The 21,214-nt window shown below is 42.7% G+C and overlaps 1 protein-coding gene across 2 annotated transcripts in view; it reads left to right on the forward strand.

The window, feature by feature from the left end:
• The first annotated feature begins 2,758 nt into the window (after positions 1–2,758).
• The window catches only part of EYA2 (EYA transcriptional coactivator and phosphatase 2), an 88,177-nt gene continuing 69,721 nt past the window's right edge, over positions 2,759–21,214 (forward strand). Inside the window, exon 1 of one of the 2 annotated variants that reach the window (XM_066561409.1) lies at positions 2,759–2,827. Coding sequence is in view for 1 of the 2 variants with exons in the window: in XM_066561408.1 (XP_066417505.1) it covers positions 3,203–3,267 (65 nt within the window). In the remaining variant the exon portion in view is untranslated. Of the gene's footprint in view, positions 2,828–3,190; positions 3,268–21,214 lie in introns of those variants that run through there. The other variant, XM_066561408.1, reaches the window with a different exon arrangement.

The raw sequence follows: 21,214 nt of genomic DNA on the forward strand, positions 1-21,214 counted from the left end.
CTGGTAATATTTCCTCAAGGGAAATGCATTTCCACAGTACCTAAAATTTGGGATCTAGCTCTTCACCTTCTCCTCAGAGAGGCTGAGGTGTGGCTCTCCCACACTATGGGATAAACCCTCTGGATCCCAGGTCTGGTAGAAAACAGCTCCCCATGCTCCCTAAGGACAGGGCATTGTCTGCATGCTCAGGTGCCAAAGGAGGACCATAATCTCTGAAATCTGTACAGGACACTGGCACCCAGCCCATGATTAGGGGCACTTCCATTTGGCTCTTTCTGCATCGTTTCCATTTAGTCTTTGAGTTTACAATATGTGGAGTGAGCACAGAGTAACAAGCCAAGCAAACCACCTAAACCTGGCTTGGTTTTTGACTGATAAAAATTCCACTGGTCTGAGAAATCCCTGGCAATCCCTGATGATGCCCCAGCTTGATGAAATTTGAGACTTTTATCAAGCCAGCTACAAGGAGTGGCTCCTTGTCTCTCACCTTGCAGCCTGTACCCCATGCAGCTGTCTGACCCTCCCACAGTCCCACTGATGGGGCAGAAGCCATTCTATTCCCTTGCCTTTCTAAATGGCTTTTAACATCTACAGGTACTTTCCTGGACACTAACAATGATGAAAATACTTAAAATACCTAATTGAAAAAATATCCTTTACCTTCCTCTTTGCCCACCCTTTTCCCACTGTGCCTTTATTACTTTTCTATATATTGCATACAATGCTTTTGGTAAATAAGAAGGGTATTAGAGTAGACAAATAATGTTTACTCACCAGCTCAAGAAAGGTGTTTCTGGCACTGATTCACAAGTTACTCACAACTTACAAAAATTACTTATACTGAAAGGGACAAGGAGTGTCTTTTTGTGTGCAGGTTGCTGAACAAACAATGAGGTCCTGGTCCCTGCCTGGCTTGCTGTGGCATTACCACAAACAATACTAATTCTTAAATACCTGCCTGACTTTAAGCACTTAGGTAAATAATTGTATTGATCGTTGTAGGCCTATTCACATGCATAAAACTAAGCATATATTCAAATATGTTGTGAAATCAGGGGTCGAGAGAATTTTGCAAACAAGGCATTTTTAGGTACGAATTTACTTGTTAAAACCAGCTTCAAAAGGAGCTAATGTGGCAATCAGGCTTTTGGGCACGGCAGGTTGAGGAAGGAAAAGATTTATTTTCAAGATGGATCCAAGGACTTTCTTGTACTTCAGAGACTCCTCAGCAGAACCCCAATTACAGGTGAGAAAGGCAGCAAGGAAGCCCCCCCCCAGCCAGTGATTGCTCAGAGTTTAATGTGAGAGCAGTGTAAACTCAGAACTGCAGATAATCTGTGGGGAAATCAGGGGGTTAGTGCCGAGAACTGATGGGGAATAACAACTGAAAGAGCTTTGGTTTTTCTAGGCTGGCGGGAGGTAGCTCATGCTAGGAAGCCTGCCAGCTCCACACTGATGCTGGGAGCTTTGTCTCCTTTGGATTGTAGGAACACACTTTGCAGTCAAACTGATCTGAGAGATTTTGATAGTAAAAACAGCTGTCTCGTTGCAATGATGTTTTTGTTCCATTGTCAAAATTTTGAGTTAAATCCATGAGTGGGCTGCAGCTTGTTCAAACCCTGAACTCAACACCCTTTGTGCTCCTTTGGCTTTTCCACTGCGGTTCATGGGATATCTCCTTCCTGAGGAAAGGGCTAGGTGTAATAAAAGCCGTCAGGACAAGGAGTTTCAGGTCTCCCCCGATGCCTCCCCAGTGCTGGAGAGACAGAACTGGAGGACTGCAGTCTGTCCCAGACTGGTGAGGAGGGGAAATAAGGAGGAAGAGCAGAGTGTGGAAATGAAATACTCCAATGCTGCTGTGGCCAGGCTGCATCCCCAGCGAGCAGGTATGCCAGTGGAAGGGGGAAACTGTCAGGTACCTGAGCAGGGATGAGGCCAGCAGGGGCAAGGGGAAGCTGTTTGTGGGCTCTACAGCACAAGGGGATTCAGGGGAGGGGTGTGCAATGGGATGTCCCAGCCCCATCTTCCCAGCATAAACATCTGAAGGTGCCTCTTGCCACTCTTTGGATGGGCAAACAAGCAGGCGAGGTGCCTGACTGAGGCGTCCAGCACATCAGGCAGGAACACAAGGCGCAGATGCCAGACTGCCTCTGGTTTTGTGCTGACATGAGAGGTGGGACTGCACCTCTGTACGGCCACAAATCCATTCTGTGTCGCTTGAGGTGATGGGAACTGTGGGCAGGCTTTTGCCCTCTGGGGAGCCAGGAGCCGTGTGATGCTCTGTGAGTGCAGAAGGGTGGCTTGTGGGAGTGGTGCTGTTTCTGCAGGACCCATGGCTCTGTGGCACTATGCGTGTTAAGACAAAATAGGTGTCAACGAAAGCCCTTCCTTTAAAATTGATATTTAAAAATTGTCATTAGAGACCGGTAACACAAGGACTGTAGTGAAAGCGACTTGTTTTCCTAGAAACAGAGGCTACAGACAAGGTGATATTCACATGGTATTCAGGAGTCCAAGTTCTACAGGAAAAAATTCTTTCAAGGACTTGCAGCTCGATGAACGCTGATAGCACCAACATAAAACCATAGCCACGGGCGGGAGCAAGCGCGCCCGGCGCGTACCTGCCGCCGGTGAGAGCGCAGCCCGGCCCGCGCCCGGCAGCGCCGGCTCCGCGCTCCCTGCGGCCCGGGGGGCGCGGGCAGCTCCGCGACAGTACCGGGGGGCTGCCAGGCGGCCCCGGGAGCCGCGGGAGGCTCCTCCTCCGCCCCGGCACCGCGGGCAGCGCGGCGCTGCGGGCGCCGGGACGCGCCGCGGCCCCACGCGTGCGGTAGGTGCGCCCCGACGGCGGCGGCACGGGGGCAGCCCCCGGCGCTGCGAGGGACCGGCGGCCCCGGGCTCGGGCTGCCGCGGGGGGCGGAGGGCCGGCAGTGCCGGGCGAGCAACAGGGCAGGGGAGCCGAGGGGAAACCCCCCGTGCCGTGCCGTGCCGTGCCGTGCCGTGCCGTGCCGTGCCGTGCCGTGCGGTTCCGCGGTGCTGTGGCCGTGGCGCTGCGCTCCGCGCCCCGCGCAGCCCGCGGGCGGCTCCGGCGGGAGGCGCGGCGGGGAGGGGGCGGGTGGGCGCGCCCGGGGCGCAGCGCGGGGCGCGGAGCCGCCGCCCCGCTCCGCTGCGCTCCCTTCCGCGGGCATGCGCGCCTGCCTCGCACATGCTCACTGCGCCCGCGGCGGGCGCGCACACTCCGCAGCGCCGCGGCTCCGCGCTGCACCGCCGGTGAGTGGGGCAGGGGTTTGCGCGCCTCCGCGGGTGCGGGCTGCCCGCCGCGGCTCCGCGGGCCAGAGCGCTCCGCGGGCGCGGGGCGGGGGGCGCGGAGCTCCGGAGCCCGTCGGGGGGCGGCTGCGGCGGAGCGCGGGCGCGGAGCGGCTCCGGGTGCAGAGCCGCGACCCAGAATTAGCACGGGGATTTAATTGCTGCGCTGCGTGCGGTTCGGTTTTACCGTCAAGCGAGCCCTGCTTATTAATGATTTTAATAGCTTTTAAATAAAGTGAGCCGCTGCACTTTCCCGCGGCTGATTCTATGAGGAAAACTTGTATGTGATTTATGCAGTTTGAGTAAACTTTTCTGAGTGTTAAATTGTGCTTGAGCCCAGTGAATGGCCTCTAAAGGAAATTATTCATGGTATACAGCTACTGTTTTTCAGACGTTTCAAATAATGATATATTCTGTTGTATAAAGTTGTGATTGCTAAAATACATGTAGTGAACCAATAAACAGTTTATTGGTCTGTATCAAATATTAGCAGAAATTTTGTTCAGCGCAATATCAAATTCAGGCATCCCTGAGCGCCGTTAAAAGCAGTGGCAGGAATGGTTTATTGTTTTGTCTCTCTTGTGAACTTCATTAATTTACTGAGAATTTCTTCTCTCTGCAATGCCGTCCGTGGAAGGGTCCCTCCCCTTCTTCTCCCCCAGTTTATTGAGAAAGCATGTTTAAATTTCTTCATGCTATCCACATCTGTGGGTATTAGGGCAGGCTGGTCCACAGAAGATGGCATACATTTAAACTAGTAAATCTGCGTCTAAAATAATGCTTCTTAGATAGTTTCATACATTTAGCATTGCATTGTTTTGTTACTTGTTGCTTCAGATGGGATAAATTCTTTCTCGTCATCCTTTTTTACGTGGGGAAACTGTTTCCATTCCTTAATAAAGCTGATTTTTTATTTCTGCATTGAAATTGAAGGCATCGTGTGCCCTTTGATGAAACACAAGCAAGTAGGAAAGACTTGCAGTACAAATGCCTTGAAAATAATCAGTACTCATAGCTTTGGAGACATTCCAGAAACTTTTTTAAGCATGTTTTGGAAATTTACTTGAAATGGTACAGCAGCTGATAACTTAATTGTTCTAACTTAAAACTCTTAATTAAAAAAAAATCTAAATTTATGATGGAAAATTGAATTGTGTAGTTACAGTTACTTAATTGTTCTAACTTAAAACTCTTAATTAAAAAAAAATCTAAATTTATGATGTAAAATTGAATTGTGTAGTTACAGAGTCAAATTGTCCATGTTATTCTTATGCCTCTTCTACTCACCCACCAACAGGTCAAAACATTTGGCTAAATAACAAGTGGTATATGCTTTTGGTTTTACACTCATCGATTTGTTTTGCTTACTTTGCTTAGCCCACTCCCCTCAGCTCATTTTCTTTTAAAATTGTACGTGGAGACTCGATTCCCATGGCTCGCTAATCTTATCACCATTATTTGGTTGAAATTTTTGAAACGGGTTCCTGTTTCGAATACCTCACAACATTGGCAGCCATTGGTTCCATTAGAAAAGCTTCATTAGGGAGAAATAAAAATGTTGTTGATAACTCCCCCTCCAACAATAAGCCCCATATTCAACTCCACGGTGTATGCGGATATGCCTTGAATTATAAGAAGGAATTAAACTCAGGTATTCACACAAAGAACTTGATCTCAGAATATCACTTAAAAAGTCTCGTGTGTTGCTGTGTTGTTATGCATAGCTGGTTAATATGCTTTTCTCTTTTTTTTCCCCCTGAAAATTTAATAATTTAGCTATTAATCCTGCAAACATTATGCATGTTTAACTTTAAGCCTGCGAGGTGTTGGGCTGAATTCTGCATGGCTGTGTTTGTGTGTCAGTGTGTGTGTGTATACACTGCTGACAAAGAAAACAATTAGAGACGTTACTAATTTTCTGCTGTCTTCCCAACTGTTATTTATGATGTGTAGTAGTACAACAGCTATTCTGAAATCAGCTATAATTCTCTTCAGTAAGATTTGTTTCTTCTGTGCCAAATTTTGCAGTAACCAGATGGTCTTAAGGTGTCTTCAGCCGGAGAACAAGCATGAGCAGTGCTGAAGACTAATTATTCCTTGCAGTAAATTCCTTCTGCAATAAATTCACAGGTTGTTAGGCTTAATCTGTGGAAATGATTGTTAAGATTGCTTATGCAGTGAAAAATGCTTTTATAAATCTGTGAAAACTATCAGAAGTTCTTAGAATGCTAAGAAAATATTTTCGAGTTAATTTTGCCTGGCTGGGGTAACTTTTATTCGGGACAAACTGTTAAATTAAGTTGCAGATTCTAATCCTTTTCATAAGCCATGGAACACTGCAGTTTTAAAATTAAGATTTTAAATCTTAATTTAAAGATCCTGTATCCTGTAAGTGGAGGGGTCATTTGGTAGACCATGTAGGGAAGGAAATCTCATACTGCCGTTCCCAGTGTATCATTAGTTTCATTGTACCTGTGTATTTTTCACAGCAGTAGCAATGGATATTTGGGTAGTGCATGGAGGAGCGTCCTGGATTAACAATCATGTTATTTTCATTAAATTTCATGTTGTACTGCACATGACAGGGAAATAGTTAGGAACAAAAAATATATTCAGAGTTATAACCAATGGTATATATAAAAGTAAAGCCATTAAGGGCTTAAATACGTCCTCCTTCTCAGTGGCTTAATTTAGTAAAAAACACAAGATTTTTTTTTTTTTTTTTAGTATATGTCCATTAAAAAATGTAAGTACTCAAACCTCTTACCATTTTCCTCACTTTGATATGAATAGGGAGAACTTGTCAAATCTCTTTCCCTTCCTTTTCTGCTGAAAATCCTGGTAGGGACTGTTCATTAAGAGATCCCACCAGAAAACAATTGTTTCGTGGCAGTCAAATTCTTAAAACAATACTTCATCGTTATTTGCAGATCTTAACTCAAGTAATGATGTTTAACAAACACCTTGTTTTAATCAGGTGAGGATAAGCCCTTCAATTAGGATGCAAATAATTGCTCCTCTTGGTTGGGTCATTTGGGGCCTGGAGGTGCTGCCATTTGCAGGTAGATTTGGTGCTACCCAAGGTTTGACTCAGGAGAGAGGAGAAAGCTGGAATAAGGATTTAAGTCTTGTGCAAAATATTTTTTTATTGTAGCATTCAAAACCCGATCCAGCTCCCTTTTTTTGTCAGGCTGTTCAGTTGATCTTGATTTACTGCTGCAAGAGGTGTGAGAGAAAAATTGGATCCAAAATAATGTTCACTGCAGAGATGGAGTTTCAGTGAGTGTGTCACAGAGTGAATAATTAAAAATAGTCAAACCTCTTTTCACTCAGTCTTTCTGCTTGTGCTTTAATTATGTATTTTAATTATTTCAAAGATGTGTAAAATGAGATGAGAAAGATTACACGGGCGTAATCCTTCCCATTTAAAATTATTTGTCTGCAGCTGCCTAAGTCCTGGCATTAGGAGTCACATACAAACATGTTTATTTAACATCAGCGTTATCTGTTAGATTGTACATGGTTCATTAACATGGAGAGAATACTTTTTGTTTAATAGTGTGTGGGAGCTGCCAGAGGTCAGGAGGGGTTGTTTGCCTGGAGTCGAGATGGCATCTTGGCTTTGCTCTCCTTCTGTTTGTCACCTCTGCTGTGCCCGGAAAACGCTTCCTTAGTGCCGTGCTGAGGTATTTTCCCTGGTGTTGAGAGGCTCTGTGCAAAGCCAGAAGTCTCCTGCAGGGTTGTGGTAAGGTTTATGGGGAATTTCAAGGGAGGTTTGTTGTAAGTTGGGGGGGATTGTTGTAGTTGGGGTTCGGTTAGAAAAAGCAGCTTGGACGGGATGGAGCGGGAGGAGACAGAAGAGCCTGAGATGTTGTGGTGGTGCCCACAGAGTGCATGGCTGTGATGGAAGGATTTTACAGATTTGGGGTGATGGCTTGGGAAATCGAGAGTGTTCTGTGTGCCAGTGAAAATGTTTTGTTGGTGTGGCTGGGTCAGAGCTGGACTCAGGACAGTACCTGGTGATTGTGCTGATCTGCAAGAGGTGGCAGCTCCTCTGCAGGGGCAGCACAGGATGGGACCCTTCTCTCTCCACAGAGCTTGTGGGGGGTTCTCACTCCTTCTACTGCTGGATTAGAAGCATGCTTGGGCGTATGAAACCATATCAGGGACTCCAGAAATTCAGAATTACCCATGGCCTCAAGTTTCAAGAGGTCAATTAAAATGTTTTACTGTGACTTCTGTATATATGGTAATAGCCATGCACTGCACACAGTATTGGGAGAGAGATGTACACACCCATCTCCATGCACAATTTTAATTTCAGCTTCTTGAAAATGTTTCTGAATGTTTTCTAAAAGTCATTGAATTTCTCCATCCTCATTTGGATGATGGGGGCTCTTTGGGCTTTTTGTGCCTTGGAGGGAGAAGATAATTTAAATTTCCATTAGAAAAAGGTAGAAAATTGCCTTCTTTGATTTTTATCAAGCAAGGATCCCTGGTAGATAATAACCAAAAGGCGTTGAACAAAATGAGCATTATTGTAAAATTCAAAGTGCAGTGGAAGATGCAATGTGACTGAACCATGCCGCAAATGTGCAGTTTTTAAAAAGCATAACAGTAAAAATAGAAGGGCTTAAAAAAATAAGCTGAACTACTGTGTTGATTATAAGTTGTAGCTGAATCACTCTTAAGGCCTGGATATTGTTTTTAAAAAGCCAGCAAAACATCTATTTCTAAAAAAATAGCAAGTTCCCTCAGAAGGGAGGGGGGAGAGAGAGAGAGCAAAAGTGTTATCTTGGAGGAGGCAATGTCTGGGCTAGGTTTTTTTTCCTTTGAATTATTTTCAACAAGTACTTACTCTGTTCTGTATTTTTAAGAAATTATGTGGACAGCAATTTTGTTGCTTTACCAAGGCAGTGAAAACACCAAGAATCCTTTTTATAATTTGGAAAGAATGTCAAAAGAATGAAGTAGTTAAACCTAAGTGTATTAGATCATACGCCTTAAATGCATAAATAAGCATAGCTGCAATCACAGAAACCAATGTTAAAACCACCAGGAAAACTCACCCACAAACCGTAATGACTTAGAGGGAATGACCTCAGCCATTGTGAAATTTGTGCCTATTTGTTGACTGACATTTATTTAGTAGAAGCAGGGTGCATGCTTTGTTGGGGTGTGGGATTTTGCTATTTGCAAGACTGCTGGGTTGCTTTTTCTGTTGTTGTTACTGCCAGGTTTGAATACAAAGAGTGAAAATGGGCTCGAGGCTGTGAGAGCCTGGATATGATTTGGGCTGTTGCAATTTGGAAAGCAGGTGAAGGGTTTGTTATTGATGCACAGAGACTGGTGGAACTGAAGTTTGTTGTTCAGATGTTAGGAACTTCCTTGATGATAGCCCACTTCTAACTTATTCCCAGCTGGTTTTCTGTTAAGGAAATGAAGGTTTAAAGTATTTGGTTACAAACCTGAGATTTCTTCACGTCTATGTCTTTGCGTGAGTGCTGCATGAAATGCTGGTGTCATTCATCTCCCCTCTGCTTTTTGGAGAGGAAATTGATGCATGGTGGAACCTTAACTTGCCTTTGCTGCAACACCACTTAATAATTCAGGGAAATGGAAGTCTTGAATTATTTTAACTATAATAGACTTTTTTGGGAATGTTTTTACATAAACCAGCATTACAGACTGCAAGTTCGACCAGAGCCATGTCTGTCTGCAAACAGGATTTCTCTCTGCTGCCTGCTCCTGGCTGTGGGCTCCTACTTTTATGTGTTGCAATAATCAAACAAGTTCCAGTTTTAATTGTCCCTTCTTAGATGTGCAGAGAGGTTTGAGAAAATGGGTAAGTTCGTGCTGTTGGCTTGAACACCTAATTCTATACATTTAGTCTTGTGCAAAAATTCTTGTTTGCCATCCCCGCTTTTGAGAAAGAAAGCAGCCCAGCTAAATAAAAAAAAAAATCCTAAATAAAGAAAATTATATAATAGTAATCAGCTCAGATACTAGCTGGTCAACCCATGGAGAATTGATGCCTCTCTCTATGCTGGAAAGAACAGACTTGACAGAGAAACTCAACCAGAGCAGGACTTCCAAAGACAGGGACGTGGGGAATGTTCCTTAAACTCAGCAAATGCCTTAAAAACTGGACATGCCTCTGGGATTACTCAGGCACCCACAAGAAACAGTGAGGGGAAAGTGGGGCAGGCATCTGAAATGTTTTTGTTTTTTAAATAGGTTGAGTAAGCAGAGCAGTCTGGGGGCCCCAGTTATTTACAGCTCTGTCTGTGCACCACGCAGAGAGCCTCATCAGCTGTCCTAAAGACAAGTTTTCCATCTATTGCAAATCGTGTCTTTTGATGACACATTTGATTTGGCTGTTTGCTGTGTAATTGTCCTACAGCTACTTTGGAAAGAGCTTTGATCAGTTTTGAATATAGATCTGTATCACTAATTTTGATTCCTCTTGCGACTGCTCCTCTGTGCTCAGTTACCATCCATAGAGTTTAATTGCAACTATCTGACAATTCTTTGTTTCTAAGACAAGTCAAAATGTATTTACAAACTACTTTATCCTCCATAAATGCTGACAGTGTGTACTTCATTTTTGTAAGCTATGTAAATTTATTATTTTTCCCTGCTACTGTGGGTGAAACAAGACAAAATCTTGTCTAAAATTGAGCAATACTTTTTATTTGAAAAAGAGAGATTGTTTTTTCCACCCCTTAACAAACTAAAAAGCACCATTTTTTTTCTGAAAGACGACACTTTAAGTAAAACATGTGAATGTTATTTTCACTGTATCCAAATTTTCCTTTTTATTCTTTTTTTGTAGGCTGACTTTATTTTTGAATTTATAAACCCATGTTTTTTGCTAGCTTACATTTGATAAGTGCTGTGTTGATACTACTCCTCCTCACTGAGATAGATTTAGAATTAAGTCAGCCTTAATGCTTGTAGAAAAATACATAAATTTTCTCCTTCCTTGTGTTCAACTGTGCATAAATGTATTAGATCCAGTTGTGCTCTCACTGCAGTTCCCAATCATTTCACTCAAGTAAAGGTTGAACCTTATTGAGTGGGAGCAGTTTTAAGCCTTCTGTACTTGTTGCAAAAGTGCATTTTTTATTTTATTTTTTTAAATCCCATCATAACTGCTGCCAGTGCGAGTCCAGCTGACTTCAGTGCCTGAGCCTTGCAAAACCAGAGTGGGAATTTGAGTGTTTTGCTCAAATGTCTATTTGCAAATCAGCAAAGTTTCCAGCAGCAGTTTAAAAAGATGATAAATCTGAATTGGGTGGAGAGGGGGAGGTACCACAGCCCCTTTGCTACCAGTGGTTGTAACCTCCTGTACCAAAAATTTGCAGAGGTGAGACTTAGTCCGTGGTACCCCATCTCTGACCTGGTACTCCTAAGTGTGTTGGTGGAGTTAGGTGTGCAGCAGGAAAATAAGGCAGACAACATTTTTCTTTTTATTTATTGAAATAAAATTATTCTGTGTAGTCTTGGTGGCCTGTTGAGTAAATAACTACGTTAGAGGAATCTTGTTTTTAATAAAATTCATTTCTCTCTGATAAGAGGCGAGTTTAGGTCTCTGAGCAGAAATACATAATCATTCAGCAATGCTGTAAATGGTGTAACCCTGCACAAGGAATGTAAGATTATGTTCTGTATAGCCACTTTCACAGACCTTTGCTGTCTTTCCCTCTTCAGTGTCTCTTCACCTGAAAACTCTTGAGTTGTGGTTTGAAGGAAGGCGTATTCTGCCTATTATATATGATTTCATATTGTCTGTTTGGCAGCCATCCTTCCTGTTCACTGCAGCAGATGAACATAATTTGGGGAGGAGAACTAGATGGGGAGGGGGCTGAGGAAGCCAAGTGAGTCTGCTGTAAAAATATTTGAGATGCAGCAAAACCTTCTGGGCTAGATTAGTTCTGAAACACCACTGATGCCCCCCTGCAAATTAGGGGTGGGGTGTGGAGACAAATGCTTGGTTTCTAATTGAGTGTAATAAAGGAAGACAAATCTTGGTTTCTAATTGAGTGTAATAAAGGATGCTGCTGCTCAAAGTCAGAGGTGTTGATGCTGGAGCTTGATGCTGTCCCTCTTAAAGCCCAGGGCTTCTCCTTGCCCCAGCCCCCTGCCACAAATCAGGATTATTCAATCCCAGCAGTGGTTTAACCGTGTCTGTGGTGGAGCTGGGTGGTTCCTGAGTGATGCACAGGAGCACTGTGCCCTGGTTTAGGACGGGAAGTGGAAAATGAATATTGTTTTGAACTTGAACTCTGCGAGCAGACAGAAGGTAATTATTGGAGCTGGAACTCCCCCGGGAGAAGCGGGGGAGTGATGCTCTGCACTTGTAAGGAACACTGGGGGATCTTAAATATCTCGTAGCGTTTAACGCTTTGGTTTTACATTTCTGCTTTTTAATTGATCTTCTGCTCTTCTCTTCTCTTGGCAAATACAGGAAGAAACAATTGGATGTAGATTTAATGTGGTGTATTTATTGATAGACACAGTTCTGCCCTCCTTTTGCTGGTGGGGCAGGACTCTTAAATTTCAGTCTTGGTGTTATTTTCTGTTGTAAAATTAACTCCTTTGCTGCTGGCTTACTTAGTGGACCTATTATAATTTGAAAAATTAATTAATTGATGATTAAAAGCACATAAATGTATATGAAGCTATTTAATCAGAAGCTGTAAGCCACTTGTGCAGTATTTAGTTTTGATTATAAATTTTTCTGTCTTATGAAGTAGAAAACCCCACTGTAATGATGCAAAACATGTGGTTGTAAAGTTAACATTTTGAGAATCAACTTTTTAATAATATAGTACTACTAAAATAGTAGTAACCTTCTAGGAAAAAAAATATAAGTAAATCTTTGCCTTCACTGAATATTTTGCTGTATTTCAGTGGCCTGTGACTTCAGTAATCTACCTAAGTGTTTTTTCATTTATTTCCCCTCTCTTTTGGCTGCTATTTTACAAGTTCATCAACAAAGAATAGTGAGTGCAATATTTCTTCTTTTTTTACAGACTGTGTGGGGTCTTCTGGAGATTTTTTTAATACTGTTCCTTATTAGATAATTAAACAAGGGAAAATATTTTTCTGTTAATTTCTACCTATGGTGGTGCATGGGTTTTCTTCTCAGAAAGGAATAATTCCATATTTTAAAAACATCATTTAAAGTATGAAAGTGAAATCACATTAATTTTCAAAGCATAATTAAATACATACTATTTACTATAAAGTCTCCCTGACCAAGTTCAGAAGACTCTTTCAATGGTGATGAAGTTTTAGAGGCAGTAAAATTAAGTCACTTTAAAAGAAAATTGTGTGATGATTTATTGTAGCAGAGCAGGTGAAATTCCTCTCGAGATTTTAATATCTTCCACCTGGTATAGAAATGAAAAGAAAATATTCTCTAGCTGGTGACTAATTTGTCACTAATACCCAGGGGTTCCTTCATTACAATGCAGAGATGTCAGTTCTAAGAGAAACGCACGGTGAAAAAAACAAGCGCAACTTCCCGTTGGAGACAGTTACAAAAAGGAGAAAAAATAAAGGTCTGGAAAGCAGCTGAAGTGGTGTGAAGGAAGGCTCTAAAGCTATCAATCAGGGCAAAGTGCCTGGGGAAGGATTTTACCTGCAGTGGAATTCATGGGGACATGTCTGAGGAGGGAAGTCACTGACAGGGCTCCAAGGAGGAGCTCTGGCACACAGCAGTGCCCAGTTCTGCTCCCAGCTGCACCCTGGTGAATGCTGCAGGAGGAGCTGCATTGCTGAAAACAAACCAGCCACACTCTGCTTACTGATGGCTGTTATTCTATATCATGTTGTTAAATGAATTGAATGCAAGGCTTGGGTGGAAAAGCTGCTAGGGAATATCTGCAGCTCGAGCCTTTCAGCAGAGAGCGCGGTGTTTGTGCCACATCAGTGTTTTGACAAGTCATTTTTCCCCAACAGAAAGTTACTCCAGTGTTCAGAGACTGGTGTGGTGTCCTCACTTTGCCTTTTGCTGCAGTAACAAAATTTTAACTCAGCTCTTGTCCTTCCAGTGCTGCCGTTTCCAACAGCTTGGAGTGAGAGGAGTGTGAGCCAACGCGGTCCTAGGGGAGAGTGAAGTAAAGATTTCAGTCTCTCTCCCCTAAGAAACAAGCTGCTGACCCTGCAGCAGCAGCACTCTTGCTTCTTGAGGGCTTTCTGGTTTAGTCCAGACCAAAAAGTTGTTCAGGAAGAGTGTTTGTGGTAGATGTCTATGGCAGAAGTGGTGATTCAGTGTTAGGACTCCAGTGGTGTTAGAGATTTGGGAAGGAGAAGTGAGTGCTGCACCAAACAACGTGAATGTTGGAAAAAACCTGCCCAACAAACGACATGAATGTTGGAAAAAACCTGCCCAACAAACGACATGAATGTTGGAAAAAACCTGCCCAACAAACGACATGAATGTTGGAAAAAACCTGCCCAACAAACGACATGAATGTTGGAAAAAACCTGCCCAACAAACGACATGAATGTTGGAAAAAACCTGCCCAACACACGACATGAATGTTGGAAAAAACCTGCCCAACAAATGACATGAATGTTGGAAACAACCTGCCCAACAAACGACATGAATGTTGGAAAAAACCTGCCCAACACACGACATGAATGTTGGAAACAACCTGCCCAACAAACGACATGAATGTTGGAAAAAACCTGCCCAACAAACGACATGAATGTTGGAAACAACCTGCCCAACACACGACATGAATGTTGGAAAAAACCTGCCCAACAAACAACATGAATGTTGGAAACAACCTGCCCAAGAGCTTTGTGGTGGAGGTGTTTATGTCACAGGGGGAGCGCTGGCATGTCCTGCAGACTGCAGGCCATGGTAACACAGTTCTGTTTCTCAATGGGAAGATTTAATCTCAGCTGTTCTATGGTTAGTTGAAGAAATGGAGGATTTTATGTTCTGTCAGAAGGAGATTAATGGAAAGGAAATTTATGGGATTTGCTACATTTCTTCCAGTTATAGTGTATTCTTCAGTCAGAGCACTGAGGTAACAAACACCCTTGCATTTGTGCTGGGTTGAGGGTGGCCAGTTGTCCACCCAGCTCCTCACCTGCTCCCCATCCTTAACAGATCAGGGGAGAAAATATGAAAAAAAAGCTCATGGGTCAATATAAGAACAGGGAGATCACTCACTATCTCCCATCACAGGCAAAACAGACTCAGCTTGGGGAACGATTTTGATTGAAAATGTAGTTGTACTTGTACGGTAACGTGCTGGCTGGGAAATGTGTTGTCTTTTACATGAATTCCTGAACTAGTGACACTTTTTTTGCATGTTCAGAATCTTACATTTCCTAGATATGTTTTCTTAAGTGTGTTTTTTGATTTTAAGTTGCCAGAAAATTTGTAACTGCTCTGAAGACTGGAAAGGCTCCTGTAGGGTACTTCTCTTTCCTGCCTCTCTACAGAAGCCAAATCTTCTTTAATGTTTGGGGATTGGCCCATATTCTATTAATATTCATATCGAAAGTGTAGAAACTGTGAGATGGTCTTGCCATCAAATGGTGGCCATCCTCTTGATTTTAATCATGCATCCAAGGCTTAAATAACATAAAAATTTTCTTGATATGTTGGGCTTCAGGGCTTTTCAGCTATCAACCTTAAGCTTGCATGGCAGCAGTTTTTTACCTTGTTTATGCTCCAAAGGAAAGCATGTTCAGTTCGTCATGAGCCAGTTGCCATTCCTGATGGTGATGGCAGCTCTGTGCCTAGGAAGAGCCTGGAGAGTGCAGAGCAGAGGTTTTCTGAGGAGGGTAAACGATCCTGCTGTTCTCAGTGGAATTAGGTTTACTTTGAGAGGGATCTTGCTGAAGATTTGCCTGCAGCTGCTAACAAGGTGATAATGAAAGTGTGCTGCTGGTGTTATCACACATATGAATGTGCCAGAGGCTTTGGCAGACTAACATTTTGTTGTGCTTCTTTTTTCTCCTCAAGATAGCCTTACATTTATGGTCTTGTCCTGGGAAGCAAGTTAGAAGAGTCATTTGAACAGCAGTGAGCTCAGGAGAGAGAGCTGTATGTAAGCATTTTTATGTTTAACCTGACAAGCCAAAGTCTTGGCCCAAAATGTTGTCTGCTGCTCTCCAAAGAAGCTGTCAGCCCTTCATTAATCATTTAGTGGTCCTTCAACTGCACAGTAAACAAAACCCACCAGGCCTGTGTTGTCCTGCTTGCAGCCAATTCTCTTTTGCTCAACACCTCATGGAGAACTTGGTTTGAAACCCAATCTAGCGAGGTGCAGCCTTCCCCAGCAGACTGCTCTTAATGGCCCAGATGTCTCCATAATGAAAGGGTTTTGTTGTGCCAACACCATGCTCTCTGTCTTTCCTCAACTGGATGCTCTCATCCTTGATGCAAATACCATTACCAGAAGAAGCAGAATGGAACCTGCAATGTTGTAGTCTCTGGAACTCAAAATTTTTTAATTACTCTTGGCGTTTACTCATAAAAGTTATTTCATACAGGGAGTTTTCAGCATCACTGAAAAGCAAGCTCCAAATTTTGTCGTGTTTATTTTTGTAGTGCCTGAAGTGGCTGATACACCCTTGTGACTTTTGGGAGTGCAATTTGGATTGTGTTCTGCAAATTAAATGTTAGTAAAGAAGAAATAGCTGGGATGTGATTTGTTGAGGTGTTTTTCACATGGTCCCCTGACAGTGAACAGTCGGGTGCTCAGATGTTGGTGCATTACTTATGCAAAAGGAAGTCAGAGTTTAGTTGCCAAAATCTGATTTCTTTAACTTGTGAGTGGATGGAATATAGGTATGCTTTGCCCTGAAGCTTAGCCTAGAAGTTACACAGCAGTTCCCAGCACGGTAAATTTGAAGATTTCCAGGCTCACTTAAGTGCTGTCAGCCAAGGCTTGTGTTCAGTCTTAAGCATTTTTCGCTTCACTTAGGAGAGCCCAAAATAATCAGTGCTTGGAAAGGAAGCTGTGTTATCCTGACATGAGTTTAAAAGAAATATTACTCCCAGATTGCACATGTCTAAAATACACTTCTCAAATTTCTTCTGCTGAATGTTAACTTACAATGGTGAAGGTAAGTGACTGTGAAGATAATTTTCATGTTTAATTAGTTGTGTGCATGATTCATATGTGTTTTATTCTCATTTCAGTTTCTTGCCAGCCTTGTATTTTTATATTGCTGTAAATCTGTGTGTGTGTATTTGGAGGCAGTACTTGTGGAGTGATGGCCACCAGCTCTCATCTTTTTGAATGTACTAAATGCATTTTTAATCTGAAGATTTTAACCCTCTAAAATACTGACAAGGCAGATTTATTTTTTTCCAATACAAAAGAGATACAATCCAGTTGTCTTTACCACAATGCATGTAATCTCAGAAGAGTAAATCCAATGCTTATCCCTTTAAAAACTCCTCAAAGAAAGAATTGCTTGGAGGAAAGAACCTGCTAAGCTTTCTTTGGCTTAAAAATACTTGCAAGTACCCCGAAGCCAGCCACTGTGTTCACTGATACTAAATGTCAGTGAGCAGCCTCCCACCCATCCCTAAATACACTTTAATTTTCTAGTCCTCTAGTTGAACTTTTTGGCTCTGTTTTTAACTGCAGTAGATGGCTGTCAAGCTGTAAGCATAACAAGAAGTTAACACCCAAAGTGCTGCAAATATCTAAAGTAGATATCAAATAAGAATTGCTTAAAAGGCTGTGTATGAGTATAATTTATGGATTAGGTGGTATGGGCAGAGTCCTCAAAGCCATTAAATTAATCTGTTTGTCAGGTAACATTACAAAAGTGGTGCCAACTTCAGCTGTGTTGGAGTATTTAATTGTAATCCTGTGTTTACAGGGAAGTGCAGGTAGCTGTTACCTGAACAGGGGAGTAATTTGGGTTTGTCTTAGGTGGAGCTACAGTCACCCCATGGGCAGTGGGACCCTCCTGAAGCAATGGTGTTGATAGATCCCATGTATGACAAAAATACATCACAATTCCAGACTGGGTTATCTGGCTGAGAGCTGTGTCCTGCTCAGCCTGGCTCTGTGTTCCTGTCTCCTCCTCAGTGATGGTGCCATTCATGTGCTGCAGGCTGGATCAGCAAATTCATCCAGGAGAAAAACAGTCAAAGATGAGTTTGTTGGTCAGTGCAGGAGGTTGTGGCTGGCCCAGGGACAGGTTGTGTCTTTGGTCAGTAGTAAAGCCTCTCAATGTTTGCAATCAATACTGGTTAATCAAATCTCAGGGTAGATGATGATACAGTTTTGCAATTACTCTCGATAACTGAACTTTCAGGTAACAATTTGGGAAAGAAGCCAATTTGCAAGCAGTCATTGTGGCTGTTGAGGATTGATCAGCTTAATACTTCAGTTTACATGGGATTTTTTATGTTCTCTTTTACTTAATTTATAAAATTTCAACCCTTACCTGGCTTGAACTTCCAACAGCATGTGCCAAGTCCTGTCCTGTTCATTCACCTGTTTCCCAAGGGCAGTTTTAGGGTTGGTATTTTTGAAATGTGCATCTTAAACACATTCCAGAGGAGGTTCAGAGGAAGATGTGAAGTTTACTGCTGCTTTCTTTTGTAGCAACCAGAGGAGCTGGAGGAGAATCATGGTTATGTATTGAATGACAAGAGTGCTTGCTCCAGTCATAGGAAGCCCAGGACAATTTCCTCCAGGTGCAGACTGTGTGAGACATCCTCAGTGTATCATAGTAACACACTGATCCTTATTTAATTCCCATTTGGAATCTTGTCAGAAGTGACTTGCCCAAAATCTGACACTGTATTAGTAGGACAGTGATGAAAACCAGGTATCCCTAATTTCTGAAGTCATTGGTGTATTACCTACTTAAGACCTCTCTCAAATGAGCTGTAGCAATTCCAGTTTCTTGGTTGCAATTTGTAAATGGTATTTTAAAATAGCATTATCTCTTCCTTCAAGGGGGGGTTCATAGGATTGACTGACAAACCATTTTAATTACTGCATATATACAAGGAAAACTTCTCTCTGACAAAAACATATTATATCTTGGCTCTTGGTACTAACCAGCTTAACTTAAATTTCACATCTTGCTGCCAACAGCTGCCTTACTGAGAGACAGTGCTCATAATAAATGAAATTTCATGAAAAAGAAAAATGAAAACTTTGTTCCAGCTGGATTGTAAAGGCAGTTGGACCATTTCTATCATGCATATAAAGCTGCCATCCACATAAACATTGCAAATTAGTTTTTCATTTTTAATAATCAGGATCAGACCTTTTCTTATTATTGAGGCAAATGCAAGCTATTAGAACCATACCATTTCATTCAACGTCCATTAGCTGTTGAATCCTGTCCAGAGTTAAGTGTTGGAGTGTTTGGGGAGAAACTCACCTTTTAGTGAGTTCAGGTTTTCAGGTTTCTGACAGCCTACTGGGATGCAGAGCCTGAAGTGAGCAGGCTGCTGTGGCCCTGCTGGGCAGCACTCAGAGGGGTGTGAGTTACATCATTTGTTCTTGGAGCTGGAGCTGTGCATTGTTGAAAGCCCTGCAGCTGGTGAGTGCTTGCCCAGACTACCAACAGGAATCTCAGCTGAATTATCACACACCCTCTCTGCACATGGAAGAGATTAATTCTTACAGCCACAAACAGAATGAACACTTTGTACTTAGTACCATCATGTTGAAATACAGTGCCAATAACCAACTCTTTAACCAATAAAATCACAGTTCTAATAACCATGTGTCTTTACAGCATCCTCATCCCAAAGGATCAAAGCAGCATTGATTTATTTAGCTTTGGGTCCCATCCCCTGTTGTTCTCACCCCTTCCCCTTGCTCCCCATGAGCTCAGAAGAGCCATATATGAGCTGGAACCCAACTGCTGGTGTGTAGCCCACAGCAGGGAGGGACACTCTGCAAAACCACACCAGAGAACATTTCAGCCAGTAGAAGTGACAGGCAGTGTTGTGGGCAGACAGAACACAAACACCAGAGCCTGCTTTGGCCAGGGGTCAATATCCACACATCCAAACTCTGTAAAATTTCTTATTGACAATAAATGGATTAAAAGTTTTAAAATTCAGCCTCTTAAAAATTACACTGCATGTGACGTACAGCTTTGCCTCTGTATAGAAAAATTTGTTAAAACAGAGCTGACCTCTCCAAAACCTGGCTGAGGATGCCACAAAAATTGTTAGCTCAAGACACTGGAGGGGAGAAATGTTGGTGTGAGTGGCTGAGGCTGCAGGTATACATTGTGCACTTGAGGTGCCAGCAGCAGAATTTTGTCCTTGAGTAAGAAAAGGTGAATAAAGCTGTCAGGGAGCTCTGCCACCCCATGGCTGAGCTGTTGGTAATGTGATCATGCTGCTGTAAGGGCCCCTTGTCCTGGTGCAAGTGTGTGCTGAGCCGTGGTGTAACATCTCTCCTAAGCAGTCCCTGCGGGGCTGTCAGGATTTTTTATCTCAAGGGTTTCCACAGTTGCAGGGCTGGCTGAAGTTCCTCATCAAAAGGCAAACCCAGTACAGGAAGGTTTCTGCAAAGTTAAGTGGACAGAACTATTTAGCATGCAGTGCTGAGTCTGCATTGCAGAGTTTTGTGGGTCAGTGGGTGGTGGTTGTTGATCACAGAAGCAGGTAGGGCTCCAAGACCTGCTGTGATTGTAGATGTAATTAAAATGCTTCTTGCTTCAGAGTATTTCTTTCTTGTGATCAGAGAAAAAACCCATGTGGGCACAAGGTACAAATTGCCATGACCAGGTCACTATTTTGTTGAGAAACAAACCAAATATTTGGTGTTTGCCTCTGAATTATAGATCTTTAGAAAAGCTTAATAATTCCTAATGGCTGAACATTTTACTTCTATGCCAAAAAATTCTGCTTCCAACTAAAAAAATCCCCTTTTTGTAAAAGAACCTGTGGCTGTACAGCTACAACTTTCACTGTTTTAAATGCTTTTCTATCTTAGATGAGTGCATGAAATAGGTTGCATGCTGGCCTGTGGGTCTATCAGAACTGGCAGTTTGTCAGGGAAAAAGAAACTGATACACTGCACAAAAACCCTGTCAGCAACGGGAGAATAATCCTATTCTGGCATAATTCTTACTCCCAGATATTTCTGCTGCTGGGGAATGTTGTCACCTTGAGCTGTGCCTTGTTTGCATGTTTGCTGCTGCCTGGGGTCTGTAAAGCAGAGATTGCAGCCAGTACTTGAAGCAGCATCAATTTTTTGTTACCAACAAGAGTCAGTGTTGTTGGGAGAGAGGGCAGGATTACATGTTTTGTGCTCAAAACTGTGTTTCTTAAATGTTTATGGAAAGAGAAGGTCCAAAAGTGTTTGCTGCAGAAATGTCACTACTTTGTGTCTCTGTAGATGAGAATGGCAGAATTACTTACATGTGTCTGCTTCTAGGGAGAGAATAATTGTTGCAAGTATTTAAAAATGAGAATGATTGAGTATCTAAAACTGTTCCCAACACAAAGTACAAATCTTTTTTTGACATTTGATCTATAGTGTTCATAGATCTTTTATATACACAGAGGGATTTACTGCTTTGTAATCAAGCTGCTGAAGAAAAACGTTGTCCTTTTATTCGCTGGGGATGACTGTAACAAATTAAAATGGTTTCCCATTAGCCTTCCCTACTTAGCTGAACCACTTAAAATTGCTTGGGACTTTGCCCTTTTCCGACCTCCTCACCTTTGCTCAAACATTTCTGCTTCCAGGGGTGCAGCAGTGTTGGTCCCACAGCCTCACCTCTGTGCCTGCAGTAACAATTCACGTTGGGCTGCAAGCAGAGAGCCAAGGCAGAGCCCAGAGTCAAAAGAAATGTTTAGTTTTAAAAGCCTCGTGCACTGCAGGTGATCCCTGACATCAGAGGCTGCTCACGGTGTCAGGAGCTAATTGTAGCT

This window comes from Molothrus aeneus, chromosome 17 (genome assembly GCF_037042795.1).
Source record: "Molothrus aeneus isolate 106 chromosome 17, BPBGC_Maene_1.0, whole genome shotgun sequence".
In the NCBI taxonomy this organism is placed as follows: Eukaryota; Metazoa; Chordata; class Aves; order Passeriformes; family Icteridae; genus Molothrus; species Molothrus aeneus.